At 50.0% G+C, this 18,721-nt stretch overlaps 13 protein-coding genes across 13 annotated transcripts; all 13 read left to right on the top strand.

The window, feature by feature from the left end:
- Positions 1 to 445: 445 nt before the first annotated feature.
- DQ04_03041000 (putative fatty acid desaturase, putative,sphingolipid delta 4 desaturase) lies at positions 446 to 1,390 on the top strand (the record flags this gene model as incomplete). Its single annotated transcript, XM_009312453.1, has 1 exon — positions 446 to 1,390. The coding sequence occupies one exon, from the start codon at positions 446 to 448 to the stop codon at positions 1,388 to 1,390; it is 945 nt and encodes a 314-aa protein (XP_009310728.1).
- Positions 1,391 to 1,884: 494 nt separating this feature from the next.
- Positions 1,885 to 2,475, top strand: DQ04_03041010 (cytochrome c oxidase subunit V; the record flags this gene model as incomplete). Its single annotated transcript, XM_009312454.1, has 1 exon — positions 1,885 to 2,475. The coding sequence occupies one exon, from the start codon at positions 1,885 to 1,887 to the stop codon at positions 2,473 to 2,475; it is 591 nt and encodes a 196-aa protein (XP_009310729.1).
- A 308-nt stretch (positions 2,476 to 2,783) lies between these two features.
- DQ04_03041020 (hypothetical protein) lies at positions 2,784 to 3,374 on the top strand (the record flags this gene model as incomplete). The annotated part of the gene is made up of 1 exon (XM_009312455.1): positions 2,784 to 3,374. One exon carries the CDS (start codon positions 2,784 to 2,786, stop codon positions 3,372 to 3,374), a length of 591 nt encoding a protein of 196 aa, XP_009310730.1.
- Positions 3,375 to 4,115: 741 nt separating this feature from the next.
- Positions 4,116 to 4,409, top strand: DQ04_03041030 (hypothetical protein; the record flags this gene model as incomplete). Its single annotated transcript, XM_009312456.1, has 1 exon — positions 4,116 to 4,409. One exon carries the CDS (start codon positions 4,116 to 4,118, stop codon positions 4,407 to 4,409), a length of 294 nt encoding a protein of 97 aa, XP_009310731.1.
- A 173-nt stretch (positions 4,410 to 4,582) lies between these two features.
- On the top strand, positions 4,583 to 6,373 carry DQ04_03041040 (hypothetical protein; the record flags this gene model as incomplete). Its single annotated transcript, XM_009312457.1, has 1 exon — positions 4,583 to 6,373. One exon carries the CDS (start codon positions 4,583 to 4,585, stop codon positions 6,371 to 6,373), a length of 1,791 nt encoding a protein of 596 aa, XP_009310732.1.
- Positions 6,374 to 6,851: 478 nt separating this feature from the next.
- Positions 6,852 to 9,893, top strand: DQ04_03041050 (putative protein kinase; the record flags this gene model as incomplete). The annotated part of the gene is made up of 1 exon (XM_009312458.1): positions 6,852 to 9,893. One exon carries the CDS (start codon positions 6,852 to 6,854, stop codon positions 9,891 to 9,893), a length of 3,042 nt encoding a protein of 1,013 aa, XP_009310733.1.
- Positions 9,894 to 10,322: 429 nt separating this feature from the next.
- DQ04_03041060 (hypothetical protein) lies at positions 10,323 to 11,567 on the top strand (the record flags this gene model as incomplete). The annotated part of the gene is made up of 1 exon (XM_009312459.1): positions 10,323 to 11,567. The coding sequence occupies one exon, from the start codon at positions 10,323 to 10,325 to the stop codon at positions 11,565 to 11,567; it is 1,245 nt and encodes a 414-aa protein (XP_009310734.1).
- A 433-nt stretch (positions 11,568 to 12,000) lies between these two features.
- On the top strand, positions 12,001 to 13,311 carry DQ04_03041070 (hypothetical protein; the record flags this gene model as incomplete). The annotated part of the gene is made up of 1 exon (XM_009312460.1): positions 12,001 to 13,311. The coding sequence occupies one exon, from the start codon at positions 12,001 to 12,003 to the stop codon at positions 13,309 to 13,311; it is 1,311 nt and encodes a 436-aa protein (XP_009310735.1).
- Positions 13,312 to 13,558: 247 nt separating this feature from the next.
- Positions 13,559 to 13,984, top strand: DQ04_03041080 (hypothetical protein; the record flags this gene model as incomplete). Its single annotated transcript, XM_009312461.1, has 1 exon — positions 13,559 to 13,984. The coding sequence occupies one exon, from the start codon at positions 13,559 to 13,561 to the stop codon at positions 13,982 to 13,984; it is 426 nt and encodes a 141-aa protein (XP_009310736.1).
- A 248-nt stretch (positions 13,985 to 14,232) lies between these two features.
- On the top strand, positions 14,233 to 15,414 carry DQ04_03041090 (hypothetical protein; the record flags this gene model as incomplete). Its single annotated transcript, XM_009312462.1, has 1 exon — positions 14,233 to 15,414. The coding sequence occupies one exon, from the start codon at positions 14,233 to 14,235 to the stop codon at positions 15,412 to 15,414; it is 1,182 nt and encodes a 393-aa protein (XP_009310737.1).
- A 326-nt stretch (positions 15,415 to 15,740) lies between these two features.
- DQ04_03041100 (hypothetical protein) lies at positions 15,741 to 15,974 on the top strand (the record flags this gene model as incomplete). The annotated part of the gene is made up of 1 exon (XM_009312463.1): positions 15,741 to 15,974. The coding sequence occupies one exon, from the start codon at positions 15,741 to 15,743 to the stop codon at positions 15,972 to 15,974; it is 234 nt and encodes a 77-aa protein (XP_009310738.1).
- An 873-nt stretch (positions 15,975 to 16,847) lies between these two features.
- Positions 16,848 to 17,591, top strand: DQ04_03041110 (hypothetical protein; the record flags this gene model as incomplete). Its single annotated transcript, XM_009312464.1, has 1 exon — positions 16,848 to 17,591. The coding sequence occupies one exon, from the start codon at positions 16,848 to 16,850 to the stop codon at positions 17,589 to 17,591; it is 744 nt and encodes a 247-aa protein (XP_009310739.1).
- Positions 17,592 to 17,896: 305 nt separating this feature from the next.
- On the top strand, positions 17,897 to 18,211 carry DQ04_03041120 (hypothetical protein; the record flags this gene model as incomplete). The annotated part of the gene is made up of 1 exon (XM_009312465.1): positions 17,897 to 18,211. The coding sequence occupies one exon, from the start codon at positions 17,897 to 17,899 to the stop codon at positions 18,209 to 18,211; it is 315 nt and encodes a 104-aa protein (XP_009310740.1).
- Between the last annotated feature and the right edge of the window lie 510 nt (positions 18,212 to 18,721).

Below are 18,721 nucleotides of genomic sequence, written 5' to 3' on the forward strand. Positions count from 1 at the left end.
GGGTTCAGCCTATGGCCCTGTATTTTTTCAAACTTTTTTTTTTTAGCATTGGTGGTGTTACGGTTTTTTTTCGTAAACTTGTCTCTTCTTGTGCCAGATCGCATCTAATTTGGAATTATGAGGAAATTGAGTTGATTCTGGCGGTTGTGGTTCACTGGCCGATTATAAGCAGATTGTTGCAAGTATGTTTGCAACGATGTTTGGGTTTTTGTTGCGTGGTGCTGTAGATGGGAACTCTAATTTTTTTTGTATTAGGGACAATATTTTTGCACATCGATTTTTTTTTCTGTTTCATCTTCTCTTTTTTTTTGCTTTTAGTTTTAGGTCGAGCTGGGCTATGTCGAAGAATTCCGAATCCTTATTGGGTAAGCTCGTTGAGCACCAAGGAAGGGATGATTATTATTGGACTGAAAGCGAATATTCTCATTGTACACGCAATAGGGCCATGTTGAACAAATATGGGAACGAAATAAAGAAGCTCTATGGTCCGGATCCTTGGATGTACCGAATAATGACACCAGTTGTTCTCTTTCAGATTTTTCTTGCTACTCAGGCGTCTGAAATGAGCTGGCCAACATTTTTATTTGTGGCCTATTTTATTGGGGGTACAATAACGCACAGCGCGTTTTTGGCCATTCATGAAGTTACGCATGATTTGGGTTTTAAGACACGGCTATACAATGATTACTACGCTATGTTTATCAATCTGATAGTGCCGTTTCCCTATGCAATGATGTTTAAGACTTATCATGCAGACCACCACCATTACCTTGGTTGGGAGACGGTGGACGTGGACGTACCAACGGTTCTTGAAGGAAGACTTCTGTCCAACTACATTGGGAAAATGTTCTTTATTACTTTCCAGATTCTGTTCTATGCTCTCCGTCCTGTTATCGTGCGGAGAATTGCCTTTCAGAACACGCATATCATCAACTACGCCGTGCAGATCACATTCAATTTGATCATGTACAGACTTTTTGGCGGCTGGTCGCTGCTGTATTTTGTGGCCTGCATTTTCTTGGGTGCCAGTTGGCACCCTTTTGCGGGTCACTTTATTTCGGAACACTTCATTTTTAAGGGCGAAGGCAAGCAAGAAACCTTCTCCTACTATGGACCTCTGAACTGGTTGACATGGAACGCCGGATATCATGTTGAACACCACGACTTCCCAAACATTCCCTGGACTCGAGTACATAAGCTTCGCCAAATTGCTCCCGAGTTCTATGATGGTTTACTTGTCACGGAGTCTTGGCCAGGTACTCTGTTCGATTTCCTCCTTGACACCAAGGTGAACCAGTTCTCTCGGGTTCTGCGTGAAAAGGGTACTTTTCGACGGAAGAATTGGATACCGACTTCAACTGAACCACTTTCTGTGCCAGGAACTACTTAGACTAAGAAACTCATGGGGAAGTGCAAATAAAAACAAAAACAAAAAAGGAAACGAGGATGCTCACAACGAAAGAATACCAGCAAAAAAGGGAAATAATCTTTTCGCCATATCTAACACTGAGAAAAAAAATATAGCAACCCATTGAGCTGATGGCATGGAAGCAAAGAAGCCAAACTATATTTCCAGTGTGTGGCCACCACTGTGGACGGCTTCCTCCCTACATCTTTCTCTCTTTTTTCTCTCTATCCACTAATGTGAGCGGTGGGGAGCAAATAGAAAACGAAGCGAAAAAGAAGAGGTGAGATGTATGGTGACATCATTACATTTGCGAGCAGGCTTGACACTCTTCCCATCATTTTCCCAATTAATGTATGTACTTCCCATAATAATTTTTTTTTGTTTCGTGGGGATTTATTATGATTATGACGTTTGTTTTGAGTCGTACTTTTGCATCTATTTTATTATAGGAAGGGAAGAAAGATAAGCATTATTAGATGAAGCGATTTGCTACCCCTTCGCTGGCGGCCGTTGCCACTTGCCGTTACTTCTTTGGAAAAGGCTGGGATAACGCTGCCTTGGATACGATTTACTCCTGTATGCTCCGGAAGCCAGAAGTTAACGACCGCGTTCGAAGCCAGTATGCCTGCACCATGGATCCTCGCGATGCGGATGTGCTCCGGCGTCTGGGAGAGGTTGCCAAGGAAAACAAAACCTTTATTCGCGTTTTCCTTCCACCGCATTTGGGGGATCCTCACCGCCTTCTGAAGTGCTACAGCCTCATGGCCTATCCGATTCTTGATGATAAGGGCGGCCAGCTGAAAGTTGAAATGGATGGTCAACATCTTGACGCCTTTGCAGATCCCGATGATGACTATGCAAAGGTGGTTATTCCCCACATTGAGCTTGTGGAGTACTTGGCAAAGTCCCTTCTGGAAACAATGAAGTGGGAGGCCACTCCACGAGGTGCGGCTTCACTCCTTGAGTCGCTTTACCGTGGTGCTGAGATCCCTGATCATGTATTCCAGACACCAGCAGTCATCGAGCGCCTTGAAGAATACAAGGATGCAAATAAAATTAGTCAATAGGAGCTAGGACAAACTGTCTCTTTTTTGTTTTTCGACGGGGTCGGAGTTGAAGATAGTATGGTAGTATTAGCACAACATCAGGAATACTTTTGGATGGGTCTGTGGCGTATGGTGTGATTTTTTTCTTTTGTTTCCGTTGCTAACGCATTTTAAAAAAAACCTTATTATTATTCTATGAATCTCCTATGCGGTATCACGCATCCTGTTTTTCTTTTTCATTTTTTTTGCTAAAAAGAAAAACAAGGTGTTTGATTTGTCATTATTTATTAGTATATTATGCTAAGATGGAAAAGGTTTTAGTGTTGCGGATGCTTCAACAAAAAGAGACAGAACACCGAAAGGCTGCAGAATGTGCTGCATTTTCTTCTGAGGAATTGGGCTTACGTGAGCTTATTGCTTTAGAGGAAGAGTTTCAATGGGAGGAAATCATGAGGCAGCTTGAGGTGGAACTGTACGAATTGGAAATTGGGTTGCATCAACAATATGAGCTAAAACATTTCCGTTTCCACGTAATGAGTCTTGGTGGTCTCAACAAATTGCTTGAAAAAGAGACGGATTTGGATTCTTCAATTCAGTCTCTTCAAGCACGTTTGGACCGGGCAAATAAATGGCTGAAAACATCGGAATATGATCCCGAGGAGGCTGTGCGAGAAAAGATGCGGAGCTGGAATGATGAAAAGGAGGCCCTGGAGCTCCAGATGGCCCAGCTGCGCATACGAATAGCGAGGCTTAATGAAGGACCAAGTGCCGTGGCCCCACCTGAATTAAAAAAAAACAGGGCGACACGCGCAAGCCTAGTACAGTCCCACAGTGAAAGCTCTGCGAGTGATGTGCAGGTGTCCCGCTTGTCTGAGCGAACGAGGGAGACCCTCGCCAGGGCTCGTAACATTTTGTTGTGAAACTCGTATTCACCTGAATATGAGAATTACATGAAGTTTTTCCTCTGAGTGTTTTTGTTTTATCTCAGTGGCTTCTTTATGCGTAGAGGCGGAAAGAGGACATATGATTATAAAGGGGAATCCTAATGTACATCCGCATATAAAACGAAAGCGAAAATGTGTCTTCAATCAGCCTTTTTAATTTTTTAAAAGAAAAATTTATATTGCTCTGGTGGGTAGAAATAAATGCGAAGTACTTCAACTGTGTGGAACTTGGTTGTTTTTGTTCAGCTCTTCACGGTTCACATAGCTTGGGAGGATGCCTTTATTCTTCACAGTTCTGTATTTTTTTTTGATGTGTGTGAAACCATGGTGCTGGGGCCAATTTTTTTACAAGTTTCTTTCTTTTCATTGAAGACCTTGAGTGTGCGACTTGATTGTCTCATATGATTCTTACATTGGTGAAGCCAAACTACTTGGACTGGAAGCTGCGATGCTTTCTGGAGAATTGTAGTTTCCCAACAAGATCGTACTTTGAAAACAAGTTGTGGTAATTGTTGCCAAGGGTTTGCTATTCATTTTACATCGGATGCAGCATCATGTTTTTGTCTCTGCTACTGTGACGTTATCGATATTATTGAGCTCGGCATGGTAGCAATTCCCTTTGCTTGATTTCAGACAATACGAGAATGGGGCGAACAAGGAGTTTTTCTCTGTGTTCATACTTTCTCTCGTCGTTTCTGTAGTGCAGACGACAAGGGAATGATGGAAGGCTTAGTCGATGAAGTGGGGATGCCTGGAAGTTCTAGCCCGCAGTACGCCCAAATCCAGTGGCGTTTAGAGGTTCCGCTTGGTTGCCGTCGAATCCCAGAGTCGACTGGTATGCCACACTACACGATTGCATTGACGACTATGGATCCCATTAGTGGAACAGTACAAACAACGTGGATGGTGTGTTCGTACGAGAAGTTAGTGGCTGTGACGCGTAGCGTTGAGAATGCTCTCGCTGCGCTTGATTCACCCCAGTATCGCCGTTTGAAAAGGCTGGTAAAATGAAAGGAACGAAAAAAGATCAAGTTGAAGATGGTTCTACTTTATGCTGTTGCTTTTTTTTTTTGAGTATATGATCCGTTTCTTTATTCATTTTTTTTTGCTGCTATTTTTGCCCTTGATGCTCGACGGATTTGGTTTTCTTTTTTTTTCATGATGCAAAAAGGGACAGGATAAGGATGGGACGGATTGCGGGCAAGCCAAAGACCAAATCAAGGTCCCGATCCCGATCCAAGTCAAGGTCACAGTCACGGTCAAGGTCACGTTCAAGATCTCGGTCCCGATCGAAGTCAAGGTCAAGGTCTAATTCTGCTGCCAGGAGGAAGCGGAGCACCAGAAAGTCAAAAAAGTTTTTGAAATCCAATTCGGCATTTGGAGGAAGGCGAAGCGGAGATGCCTCCAGAGGCACTTCAAGAATCGACTCAGCAGCAGAGGCGGCGCAGCTGCTGGAGAAGGCGCTGGCTGAATCACCCGTTCGAATACTTATGAAGGGTGAGTCTGCACTTATCGGTCGCCATATAACGGAATTAGAGATCACTCTTTACCGTCAAGTACCAGAAGATGAGGATGTACCACTCTTCCTCGACACTACTGCATGTCTCTTCAGTGAACATTGTGGGCAGATTGACTATGTGGGGGTAGGCCGTGCGACGACAAACAACAAGGGGCTTTTGCATCAACCTCACACCGTTGTCAAGATGACCCCCAGTTCCGAGTTTGCACACAATTTTTTGGAACCAACAGGGAGACCTCGTGTAGTAGCTGGAGACGGTATCCTCGTGAACTTAAAGAAGATTGCGATGTGGAGTGGGGTGTCCCTATGTGCCACACTTTTTGGTGCGGATGCGCCACTCACTGAGATGACCGATGTGTACTACGCTGTTAAAAAACCAGGAGCCATCGTGCCGGTTGCCATCATCCCGGTGACGGTGGCGAATCCTTCTCACAATTCATGCGTTGCATTTATGATACGCAAGGTGAAGGCAAATAGTGAGGCTATTTGGGAGCTTGTCCGAATAGGGGAGACTCTCGAACAGCAAGATGTGAGGAGTGTTGTGAATGCTCTAGAAGGTCGAGGACTGATAGATCCTGATAACTACCGTTTGGATGCCCCTCAAAGCCTGGAGCAAGGTGCTGATGCTTCTGGAAACAGTAGCTGTTCCGGTGAAGACTATGATGATGATGATGATGATGATGATGATGAGGATAATGAGGATAATGGTAGTGGTGATAATGCTGCAGCTGATGTGGAGATACATCTTGGTGAACCGGCTAAAAGAACTGAGCACTTATTAGTGCGGGTGCCGCGTGTAACGCGTGAAGGTAGACGCCAATACAGTGTCGGGCGTTCAGCCCTTAACGCCGTTCTTGAGGCTGGGGGCAGCTCAGATGAGGATGAGGTGATGGAGGATGCCCTTCGTGCCGTTGTGCCGCGGTACACTAGCGCTTGCCCAGTTCGTTATGAAGAGAAGACATACAACGTAGGCTCCCGCGCTGACGCACTTGCTCTACACTATGTTGATCACCGTAAGGAGTACGGTTTGAGCAACACAGGATATCAGTCAGGTAGGACAGGTGGGCTGCCCCCGGTATTCGCAGCCTCATCGATGGTACTGCACCGCTTCTCCGACGGAAATACGGGTATTCCGCGGCCAGGCGCACCCCATGAGCTCCTTGCAACGCTGCCACCTGCGCTGCGCCGAAAGAGCTGCGTTGGCAGACGCAGTGGGCGCTCGACTGTGTCAGCACGTGGACGCTCGTTGCGACGTGGACGAAGCAGGTCGAAGCGTGCACGCAAAGGAAAGGGCCGTCGCAGTGGCAGCAAGAAGTCGAGGTCGCGTAGCTCCACTGCGAAGCGTAAGAAAAGCCAGGGAGGCCGAAGAAAGTCAAGCGCCTCCCGCCGTCGTGCGTCGAGGAAGTCCAGTGCGAAGAGCCGGCAGTCCATTTCCCGCCCTCAGTCTCAAGGCTAAAAAGACATCATTATATATCTGCGTGTATGTATGGCGGTGTTTCTTTTTGCGTGTTTGGGATCGATTTTCTTGATGAAAGTCTATTCGATGTTACAGTAGGTGACAAAAAAAAATGGGTGCCGCATGCAGCGGCTGACGACGGCACCTGGCAGCAGCATTTCCATTCGGAATGGATGATGCATTTCTTGTTATGTACAGAGTTTCTATTCCCTTCAATGGAATTGGAAGAGTGTTATGGATCATCATTGTTATCAGTGCGAGGATGTGAGGATAAAAAAAAAGGCAGGGGGACTGGACCGATGAATTTCAGCCGTTTTTCCCTGTTTTTCCTCCTCCTTCACTGGCCTTATATATATATATATATATGTTTGTATATATATACATAACACTATTATTCAGGAGGTTTTCTTTTTTGTTTACTTTCCCTTTTTTTTTTTTAAACACCAGCGTCTTCTTCACAGGAATAGTCGTCGGTTGAATGTTGCCACACCCGATTCTTGCAACGAAGGATGACGAGGTGTACGTAGAACAAAGTATCTTGTCCATGCCGGAACTTATGGACACCTTCTTTGGACTTCTAGAGCAAGTGTTCCTGGAGGGCAAAAACGAGCAAACTCCTCGAGTCTATGCTGTGCACCACTCCATTCAGTCCACGCTCAAGGTGCTTGCCACTGTGCCTCCGTCGTCGTATCGAAGGAATGATTCTGAATCAAGTGTCGACGAACTCCCGAAGCGGCTTGAGCGGATGGAAAGACTTTTTCTCGATGATGTTGTTAGTGTTGGACCACAGGCTTTGGCGTGGAAAAAACCGGTGACTAGATTAGCACAGGAAGCAGCTCAGCACATGCGAGATGCACACATTAAATTTCCCTTCTCCTCTTCCTTTGTACGGAAAGGGGTCACACACAGCTCAGTCGTATTTGGGTTGCTGATCGCCATGCTGGTTTCCTCATTTCTTGAGGTCACAGTCGCGCTGCTACTTGTTCCGTTGGTCCGCCCTCCTCCTGTGGTTGGGGTAGGTGTGGGGATCATCTCCATTTTGTTCTTGGCAATTCCCTGTATTGCTATCGGCTACTTTTTCTTCGCCTCGTCGGGGGCACTGCAGGAGTTCTACACTCGAATGATCGAAGAGCGTATTTGCGCCAATTCGATGCCGCTGCGCCTGTCTGAACAGAACGACGGTGCGAGAGTCCCAATTGGTGCAGCGAACCCGCTGCGGGTGCGCCGAGGGCGCGATACAAAGAAAGGCTACTACACTATTCCCTACGGCGACGGTGTGGGGTATATTGAGGGAAAGCACCTGGATGCACAAGCAGTGATGATTGGGTTCGATGAAAAATTCCTTATCACACGTTGGAACATAGCCGCGGAGGTGATGACAGGCTTCCTCGAAAACGGCTGTATAGGGAAGCCGCTCTCGGAGCTCGTCATTACGCCGAGCGGTGACGCTGCACAAGACATCACTGCCCTGCAGGCGTCCCGCGGCGATGTGATGAAGGTAAAGCTGCGTGCCTTTGCTACAGCTCCAGTGACACTACTCACGATAGCCGCACCAATCTTGAATCCTACAGGGACGCCAATTGGGAGCATTCTTATTTGCGCAAACGCCAAGGATAACTTAGGAGAGCATCGCAACTACATTCGTGACTATTTCACATCCGAGGTGAATCTCTCAATATCCAAATTGGTCTCGGCAAAGGTGGTAAAAACGGAAGGACAAGCTCTAATTACTGGTCTGCAGTCTTTTCTGCAGTGCGCCTTCGTGAAACAGGTGGACGAGTTCGCGCGCGAGATGTTGACAGAATGGGAGTGGACCACAGCAGAACAGCTGTTGGCACAAGCACTCCGCTCCTCAACATTGCAACACACAAGATACGTAGATCCCATGTTTCCTGCCACACTGTGCTTACATCCAAGCGTACCCAAAGTTATTGCTACTGTGTTGAGTGCTCTGGGAGTTGCATGTTCTGTGAAACTGCAGACGTTGAACCCAACTGGCAGCATTTATTCTTTGGCTGTGACCATAACCCCAGTCTCTAAGGAAAATGAGAAGCGACTTAAGAAGGCGAATTTTCGGGAAAATATTGTACCTTCTCTACGCAGTATCTGCGGGAATATGCACATTGATGACCACTATGTTTCACTGCATTTCCCGTGTCAGGTGACAGCAGCACTGGAGGATGTGGAGGATGCAGCCTTTAAGGCCTTTGAGGCGCGCAGTGAACGGTCCATCATTGACCAGACACGCGCCATCGTCAACTGCACAGTAAATGTTCTTACACTCATTACAAACTTGGTGGACCAGCACAATATCTCCATGATTCTTTTGAAAACTATGTTTGTTTCCCTTACGAGTGTGCGAGAACGACATGAACTGGAAAAACGCCTCAAATCATCTACAAATGACGTGGATGTAATTGTGTGCGATCGTGGGTGGCTAAATTCGGCGCGGGAATTAATACTCTCTCCTGATCATGGGGCTATCGTCGTGCCAATAGCTGAGCCCGGCGTTTCCGTCGCCTCGGAAGGGTTCCAGTACGTTATCAACACACCCATCTCTGGCAGCGAGATACGGAGGGTACTTATGGACATAGGCACAGTTGTATCACTCAAGAAGAATGCGACCACTGCACGAGAGGAGCGCGAGCGCATTCTCACACTCCGGCAGGACTCACCCTGGACAAAAGGCAAACTCCTCGGCCGAGGTTCATTCGGCGCAGTGTATGAAGCTGTGAGTGATCTAACAGGCGGAAAGATGGCCGTGAAGATGTTTTACTTCTCTGCTGATGGCGAGGAATCTATCAATAAGCTCCTCAACGAAATCCAGATCATGTGTAGTCTGAACCACCCGAACATTGTCCATTATTTCCATTGTGAGCGCAAAAACAACAATGTAAATCTTTTTATGGAGTTATGTGATGCTTCCTTGAGTGACATTATCGTTGGAAAGACCAAGAAACCAGCGAATCTGACCGTAGTACAGATTATTTGGCAGGTACTAACGGCTCTCACATATCTGCACGTCCGTGGTGTGGCACACCGGGACGTCAAACCGCCAAATATTTTGCTTAAAGGGGAAACTGTGAAAATAACAGACTTTGGAACGGCGCGGCAGGGAAAGACAAGCAAAGATGTGGAGGGTACACTTCGATATATGGCTCCAGAAGTCTACAGAGGGGAGCCCCACTCGAGCCAGTGCGACATTTGGTCCATTGGTTGCTTGGCCAGCGAGCTCTTTGCCTGCCCACCCAAGTTTATGGATAGCCCGTTGCTTTTGGCGGACATGACGTCTGCCGCCCCATACTTGACAAACACTACTGACAATGAGACGCTGAGCGACTTCTTGCGTAGGTGCTTCCGCCATAATCCTGAACAGCGACCAACCGCTGCGGATCTTTTGCTGCACCCCCTTTTTTCCCCTGCGTGTAGTGATGATATTGAAAAGCTCCCCACCATTTTTTCTCCGGGCGCCAACCCCAAAATACCCTTTGCCTTTTCTCTCTCAACCCAAAAGGAATAGGGAGAGAGCGAAGGAGAGAGGTGTGAAGGGTTAGAGGTGAACGGTGAATTGAACCTCATGTTGTGTTTTAACTTGCTATGCTGTGAAGATTGGAAAACTTTCCTTTATATTACTCTCTGACTGAAGCGCTCAGAAGGAGGCGGAGTCGATGTGGGTCGTTGCGGACGAACATTTTTTGTTGTTGTACTACAATGCAGCGTCATATCATATATATATATATATTGCAAACACAAAAGAAGTAAAATACTGAACCTGAGAACGATGAATATGGGTTCTTAATTACTTTTCTGGATTTCATCGCCTGTGATTTCCTTTTTTCTTTCTCTTTTCGTTTATTCTTTTCTTTTCTCCTTACCTTCGCAGCACAGCGCCCGCCGTTTTTTCTCACCCCATTTGGGGGGAGTGTGTGTGAGTGGCACGTAAGTCAAGATGCGACGTGTTTCGGCTTCTCTTTGCCACTCGTTGCCGTCATGCGGCAGCTTCGTGGCGGAGGCGCTTCGCACGTATCCAGACTCCTGCTTCAGCGACATTCTTTCCCAATGGGCAAACCATCGATGCTCCCCAGATGTTACGCCTCCTGTCTCCTTGGAGGAAGATAAAATCAAAAATGGGGATGCAAAGGGCAGGACCTCTGCGCACATTAATGCCAAGCTGTACGATGCAGCCGAGGTGCAGCTGTTGAATGCAATGTACGAAAACCCAATGCCAGCACGCGCACGTTGGCTGCTGCAACGCTACACAACCGCCCATTTCGCGGCTGAGGTCGGCAGCACCACTCTCCTCGAGATGCTTTCTTCACAAGGCGTTATGTTGCATGCAGACGCCTGCATGAACGTGCGGGGATCTGAGTGCATGTACCAACGCCGACGTGTGCCACTAGATACCGTGGCGCTCTCTATCCACGACGGTGAGGGGCGCTTTCTGTCACATCTCGCTGCACAATACGGCCATCTGAGTTTCCTCATGTGCTTGGTGGAGCGTCTTGGTGCTACTGTGGTTCTGGGGCAGTGCATAAGCCTCAGTGACGTCACAGCTGGAGTGCCCTCGCTGGATGTGTATGAAACAGCGTTTGTGTACGGCCAAGTGCCGCTTCTGGAATGGATAGATAAATTTCATCCCAGGCACGCATTTGGTGTCTCTGATAGCAATGCACTGCGGTGTGTGCAGCGTGCAAGTGCGTATGGACAGGTGAGATCCCTTGAACATTTTACACGTTGTCACGGAACGGCATCTCGCACGACGTTATGCGAGGCATTATACCCCGCAGCAGAGGCTGGCGCCGACGTTGTCTTAAACTTTCTGCTGGAGACTCTCGGCGAAGGTATTGTGTGGCGCTCAAGTAAAACTGGCGCCACCATCCTTCACCACGCTGCGCGATTCGGCCGCACCTCGTTGCTAGATGTTTTTTTTCAGCGGTACAACGTGAGGCAACATGTCGACGACCGTGACGATCGTGGGCGTACACCCGCGATGTGGTGTGTCCTTGGGGGCAAGAAGCCAAGAAACATTGCGTTTCTGGAGCGGCTTCTGGAGTTGGGCTCGCGCTGGCCGGTTGACACGGACGACGATGGCCGTGATGTGGGCGCGCTGGCTCGGATGTGCTACATGCCAACCGCAAAGATGTGCAAGTTCATCGAAAAGTGCGTCATGTCAGCACAGCGACGGGGAGACTGAAATATATGTGGTTCTTGAGAGAGAGAGTGTGTGTGTTCAAACAAAGCATCGAGTCGAAGTTGCTTGTTTTTATTTATTCACGTTGTTTTTTTGTTTGTGTTTTCCCTATTGCAGTGTGCATCTCCACACTACACCTGCTTTTATTTTATTATCGCTGTTTGTTGCGGTCGGCACACAAACGGGCTTCTGTTTTTTTTGTTTTGTTTTTGGTGCGCCTGGGTGAACTGCATGCATTCCCTTGGTGTCATTTCTGCATTGACGACCGCTGATGCGGATGCGGATGCTGCTAGCTCTGGTGTGCATTGTGCCCATGCCCTGGCTCTTCTTTCCACCAAAAAACCAGACCATTACCACCATCGTAACAACAACAACAACAACAACAACAACAAAGCGCAGGCGATAAAGAAAAAAAAAGGGTACAAGAGCGCATGCTATGCCCTCACCGAGCTCCTTGAAAACGGCACAGGCTTTTCTTGGCAATATTCCGACCGAGTGGGTACGGCGCGAGTGTACGCTGGATGGAGTGCCGCACAACGAGGATGGGCTGCGGTGTTTGGCAGCCAACGCTAATTGGAACGGCGTGGCGATGTTGGCAGAAGAACTGAGTGCCAAAATAAGCGGAGACACACTCACCGATGTGGCGGCTAGGCTGCGCTTCTATCTCGTGCAAGTGACAGCTTACTTTAGTATGCAGCGGTACGCGGCGGCGAAGAAGTTGGTTGACGCGTTGGGGGACCTTGGCAGCGACCGCTTTCTTGACCCGGCAACCCAAGAGTCTGTTGTGCCGTTTTCTCTCCGCTTCATCAGTGCACTGCTTCCTAGTTACTGTGGTGCCGTCATGGATACCCAACGACGGCTCTACAATCTGCTCGAAGAGTGCCAGCAGCATGTAGGTACGACAACAGGATCAACAAAAGCGGAAACAACAGCAAAAACAGCGGCGTCAATGTGGAAAGCACGTCTCAAGCGGGTGCAGCGGGCGCTCATTGTGAGCCACTACGAGTCTGAGCAGTACTCTGAGGCGCTCCGCTTGTGTGAGACGACAATAGCGGCGGAGCACTACGATGATGAGGAAAACGAGGATTACGTAGTGATGCGGCAGATGCTGCACCTGCAGCAGTTGGCAACGCTGTGTCTGCGCTGCGGTAACGTATTCCTCGCTGAGGATGCATTTCAGGCAATTGAAGGCCTTTCTACTGCCGACGAGTCGGCAGATGTGCAACAGTTCCATCGATTTCTTGCGGCACTCAATCGTGCGTTGTGGTTAACGTTCAACGACCGTATAGAGGAGGGAGCGTCTCTCTTTCGTGACGTGGCACGCGGTACACAAGACTTGTGCCGCGGCCCAGCCAATGTGGCGCAGACTGCACCCAACATGCCCACTGTCTCTGCCCCACGAAAAACCGTTACTGCCGAGGAAAAGGCACAGTCCGCACTCTGCCGCGCGGCGTCCCGGCAGTTGTGGGTGAGCGCAGCCACTTCGCATCTGGTGTGCATGCTGTACGAGACGACGCAGAGTAAGGGCCCCAAAGCTGTGATGGGAGGCGTCATTGAGACACTGGAGGAATATCTGCGGCACGACCCCATCGGGTTGCTACACTCCGACGCGTTTCTCGGCAACAGTGTGCGCCTCTACACACTGGAGGGCGATACACGGCAGAAGAAAGTGGAGATGCTGTCAGATCTCCTGGAGGTGTTCCGCTGCGACCGCGACTCCGCACCACAACTTGGCAAGATGGTGTAAGACCACGAAACTGCTGGGGAATTGGCGGCCCCTTTCTCTTTCCTTCGAAGTCGCCAAGACTGCATGCACCACCTTCTTTTCTGTAACATATCCACACAAACACACCCACGCACATACAAAACTGCGCGTCAAGCATCCTCCTTTCACTTCAATGCATTTCACGTGGTGCCTTTCCCTTTCCCTTTGTCTTTTTCTTGCGGTTTCGTTCTGTTGTGATCGAAAGTGCTGCTTGCTGTGCGACCGCGCGATGTCGCAGCGGATAGGCTCCCAAAGTCCACAGGACCATAAAGGTTCCTTCAGCAGCGATTCTACAGGACTTGACGCCACTTCATTTTCCTTCGCGACGGGTACACACGAAGAGGCGATGGAGCAGCTGCGCCAGGCACACACTGCGTTGGAAAAGTACATTAAAGTGGAGATGGAGACAAGTACAGAGGAGTTGCAGCTGCTGGGGAGGTGTAACGATGTGCTGCGGAAGCGCTGCGAGATGGTGCAGACTTCGGCGAGGGGGGCAGTGCAGGAGTTGGAGGCGACAGCGGAAGTGATGAAGCATCTACGCCTGCAGTTCGCCCGCGTGGATGCGGTTGAGACGCAGCTCGCATCGTTGACAACAACTGTGAACAAGATTGACGAGTACAGCAAGGCGCTGGCAGACCGGTTTGACTGCGCGTGAAAGCCACTAACTATGGGTGCTGCATTTGCATGTGCTTCTTTGCTTTTTTTAGGCGTGGTATGGTGTGGAGGAAAATTACCGTTCCGTGTTTATTTCTAAACTACTTTTGTGCCATTATAATTTCTGCTATGATGACTTTTTACTGGTGCATTCTTATTGTCTTTTCTATATTTCCCTTTCCCTGGTGTGTGTGTGCACTCTTTATGAGAACGAAATAGATGCTGTAGGAGTTTAGTCTGCCATTCTAAATGACTCGAAACAGCAGTAGACATGGCTCGAAGACTTTGGCTCCTCCGTCGGGCACATCGGCATCATCGCCTCGTACCGCTACTGCTGCTGTTTCTGGTAGTGGTAGTGATGGTGGTGCTGTGGGGGGTGTAGTGCCATGCACGGAGGAGCACGTCAACAAGGCTTCTTCGTGTATCGAAAACAGCGTGCGGCGGCGCTTCGAGCCTTGGGAACTGGGTCTTATCAAGGAAGGGGCGTTGCAGGAGTATGGTCTGTTGAAGAACAGCTCCGAGCGACGGGAGGTGGAGCGCGAGGAGACGATGTTGCGGGAGGATTTAATCGCCGATGCCACATCCTTCTTCGCCGCGCTCGCTGCGTGGAAGGAAGAGGCGGGTGGCGAGCTCCTCAACGACAGGGCCATGCGTTTACTACTACACCGTTTGGGAGGGCGGGCTGCTGCACAGCAGCGGCAGGACGAATCACGTGAAGAGGCCCTCCGCGCGGAGGGACGTGCGGCGTGGCGGCACGAGGTCGAGGAGACGGCGCGGCTCGAGCAGCAGGAGCAGGCGCTGGAACAGTGGCGCCGCGAGTGCGAGCAGTCGTTGCGCGCCGCCTGCGCTTTCCTCATTGGCACCGAGGCCTCCTGGCGCCGTGACGAGGCCGCGGTGGAGGCGGCCGCGTGGTCCTCACTTTGCGCACGGGAACTAGCCGACCGCAGCGAGGCGGAACGTCTAGCGTACGAGAACTTAATGAACAGCCCGGAGCAGGTGGCGCTGCGCGAAGAGCGCGAGCGTAAGGAGGCTGCCGCCAATCGAGCAGCAGCCCGGCAGATGAAGCGGTTCCTGCATCAGCAGGAGGAGCTGGTGAAGTCATGCCGCCACGGCCGCGGCCACGCATCCCTTTTCGAGGGGCCAGTNGCGCGGAAGTTGTGCGTTCTGTGCGGTGTAAAGTTCGACGACACGCTCGGTTATTACGTGCGTATACGCGGCGGCACCATCGCCCCACCAGAAGCCCTAACTGCCACGCGACAGCACTCAACAGCAATGCCGGCGACAACAACGCTGCCGCCGATTGTACAGCCACCAGAGCAGCAGCAGCAGCAGAAGAAGAAAACACGGACAGGGAGTGTGGCGAAGAAACCTCCAGCAGGGGAGAAGAAGGTGAGTGTTGTAAGGAAGAATCTGAATCCACAAAAGAAGTAGCCAGGCGGCACCCATCTTCTTGCAGCTACCGGCGGGCCCTGGGCAAGATGTAAACTTGTGGTGGTGAAATAACCAATAGTCGAGTCAGGAGATAACCAATAGGTGAAACGTGCGTCTCCATATACATATTCCTGTTTGTATGTGTATCTGTATGTGTATGAGGGAATTCTTTTGCATTGTTTGCTTCCCAGTTGTGTTGCCCGTACTCTTTTTTTTTGGGGGGGGGGGTCCGNGGGGGGGGGGTCCGTCTCCTCGGTTTTCTTTTGCTGCGTGAACACGGATTCTCACAGAAGTTAACCCCCTGCTGAAAAGAAAAACAAAAACAAATGAGCCTTAAAGCCGCCAGTCACAACATCAGTAGTATCCAGAAGGATCAGGAGTACTTGCACTCGCACAACGTCCAAGGTATACTTCAGCGTCTCGTCGCCGACGTCGTGCAGGAGAAGCCGGAGAACGCATGTGAATACATGGCGCAGTGGGCGGCGAAGCAGATGGAGGCGAGACGTAGCACGGGCACCGCTGCTGCTGCTACTGCTGGGGCGCCAGCCTTAATGGCATAGGCACACCGATGGGGGACGATGTGCAGCAGTATTGTCAAGGAGAAAATAAACCAGGAACACGACACCGGCATGTAAACAAGGTGAGTTATTGCTACAGTACGTACACACATGAAGGAAGCGAGACACAGATGCCAGAGGTGTGAGCGCATTGCGACCGTTTTTTTTTTCTGTGGAGGGTGTGGAGTAATGCTAAGGAGAGTGATATGCGCGTGGGCGAAAACGAGATTTTTCTCTCTGTATGCGCATATACCCGATCTCTTCCTTCGCGTTTTTTTCTTGTTTTCCTTCTTTGTGTGCGCCGGATTTTCACAATTCTTGAACCAAACGCAAAAAAAAAAAACAAAGAGAGCGAAATATGGTAAACGAGATGGAACTAATCGTGGCGCAATGAATAAGCGGTTGCTCAACTATGTCTGGGCCTGAATGCGCGTTTGCTTCCCTCTACACTCCCCATCTGTTGCTGGAGGAGAGAGAACCGTGACGACGGGCGGTGTATGCTTCTGAGCCCCGCCTTTGCTGCTGTTGTTGATCTTCTGCGGCATCGCCGCTGCGTGCTAGACGTCATGGCATCCATGGTGCGCTCCTCATCATACATGTGTGGGGGAGGATCAGGGTCAGGATCCAGCTGCTACCGCTGCTACCGCTGCGGGAGCGGCAATAAAGGATATCTTGCAGCGGCGCACATATGCATCGTCCTTGCACGCACATTGGGGATTGTTTTTGCTGTTTCTCGCATCCTTCTGTTGTAAAGAGGCACAGAAAGGATAAAGAAGAGCCTGAGAACGGACGATACATCCAGACAAGAACAAAAAAAAAACGTCGATAACAAAAAAAGAGAAACAGTTCATGCAGGGCGTGCCGAAACTTGGCGAAATGCTCGAAGAGAAAATGCAGCGCTGTACCAGTCAAGAGAGCTGCACTTACGGCGATGCAGCGGCTAACAACAACAGCAGTGACATCAAGAGTGATGCTGATGATGGAAGCAACAGCGAGGTGGGTGCCGCTGTTGTCACGTGTGTTGATTCACACCCACAAAAAACGCCGCTGTTTGTGTCCCAGCATCAACAACAGCAACAAAGGCAACAGAGTGGTCTCACAACTGATCCAGAGACGACGAGTCAGTCCAATGCGGCTGCACAAGAGGAGCACAACGTTGCTGATGCCGAGCCGGCGATAGTGACGGTCTTGGTGCCGACAATGTTCACCACCGCCGCGGGCCGTGGCATCTGTGTGCGCGAGCGACGCCGCATTGAGCGCGGGTCGCCGTACTGGCGCCTGCTATTCGAATGCCCACTGCTCGAGGGATCTGCAGCTGCCTGCCGTGACGCTCAATGCGAAGAAAAAAAAGAGACGGAGGTGACGGACGCCGCCATGGTGGCAGAGCAGCAGTGCTGCAGCACGTTGCCCGCGTGGCGACGGCGGCCACGGGAGGCAAACACAACGCCGCTGTTGCTTCTGCCCCACTCCCCGCCACTCGTATCGCCGTGCCACGAGTCACGCTGCCGCTCGTGGCCGCAAGAGGAGTGCGGCAGCACCGACTTCACCTTCCGCTACTCCACCTTCACCAGGGCGGACGGCAACATGATCTACCTCGCACCTAAGCACGGCGGTGTATAATTGCCCCGCCCCTGACACTTCCTCACATGACACACAAGATATTGGTTGCACAGGTGGCGTCTGCGCGCCACGGGTATGGTTCCTTTCTGAATTTCCATTGCTGCCTTCAGTCGTGCCTCTGTCAACTGCTGTGAGCCGTTGCCATTCGTATCTTTTTTGTTCCTTGTTTCAACTCGCACGGCCTTCACCACTCACAACCCCCTATCCTAACCCTCTTCTCGATAAACAAGCTTATAGGAAAAGCAAAAACGAACAAAAGTTTCCAAACGCAAAGAACAGAAAATAAGTACAGTGATTCTCACAAAATGGATTACGGCCTTGAGTACAGTGAGGAGCAACGAGAGTACCTCGAGCGGGTTGGCATGCGCGAGCAACTTGAGAGTTTCGTAGTTGACGCCGTGCGTGAAAAGCCTGACGACATCTACGCCTTTTTGCAACGCTGGGCAACTGCCCGCAGCGGGAAAACTCCGAGCATGACGTCAACGCAGGCCGCCATCAAAATTCAGTGCGCGCAGCGAAAGCACAACGCAAGGACACTCCTGAAGATCCGCCAGGATGCCGTGCGCGCCCAGAGCCAGCAGGAGCAGGAGGAAAATGCAGCAACAGGCACTGCAATGTGAATCACACCTTTGGACTGCCTACGCTTGCATCCACTGAATACGGATCCTTGTCAAGCTCGCTGACGTCACCCTGTGCCACTCACCGCTATTCTACAATCAATCGCACATTGCGCTTCATGTAATCTAGACACTTTTCCTTCATTTGCTCTGCGTCCCTCCCCTACCGAAAGAAAAGGAGAGCACCACTACAGCCCTTGAAAATAACAACAGTAGCAAGACAAGTGTGGCCAGTAGAAGCACATTATCATCGTATATTTATCTGTTGTGGACATGCCTGATATTTTGAACTCGTCCTTCGTCGAAGCTGTTTCTCATGCACTCCAGTAAAAAAAAAGACTGCACTTTTCCTTTCACTCTTGAAAGGACTAAAAGATACAGAAAATATGCATATTATTCTCACCTGCGACACAATCCTGAAGAGCGTGGAACCTTGGACGTGTGAGCCCAGAAGAAGAAACCGTCAGTGGCTAGCTGATGCCGTGTCGGTGCCGACACTGTGCGAGACCTGTG

This window comes from Trypanosoma grayi, assembly GCF_000691245.1.
Source record: "Trypanosoma grayi strain ANR4 Tgr_304_V1, whole genome shotgun sequence".
Lineage (NCBI taxonomy): Eukaryota > Euglenozoa > Kinetoplastea > Trypanosomatida > Trypanosomatidae > Trypanosoma > Trypanosoma grayi.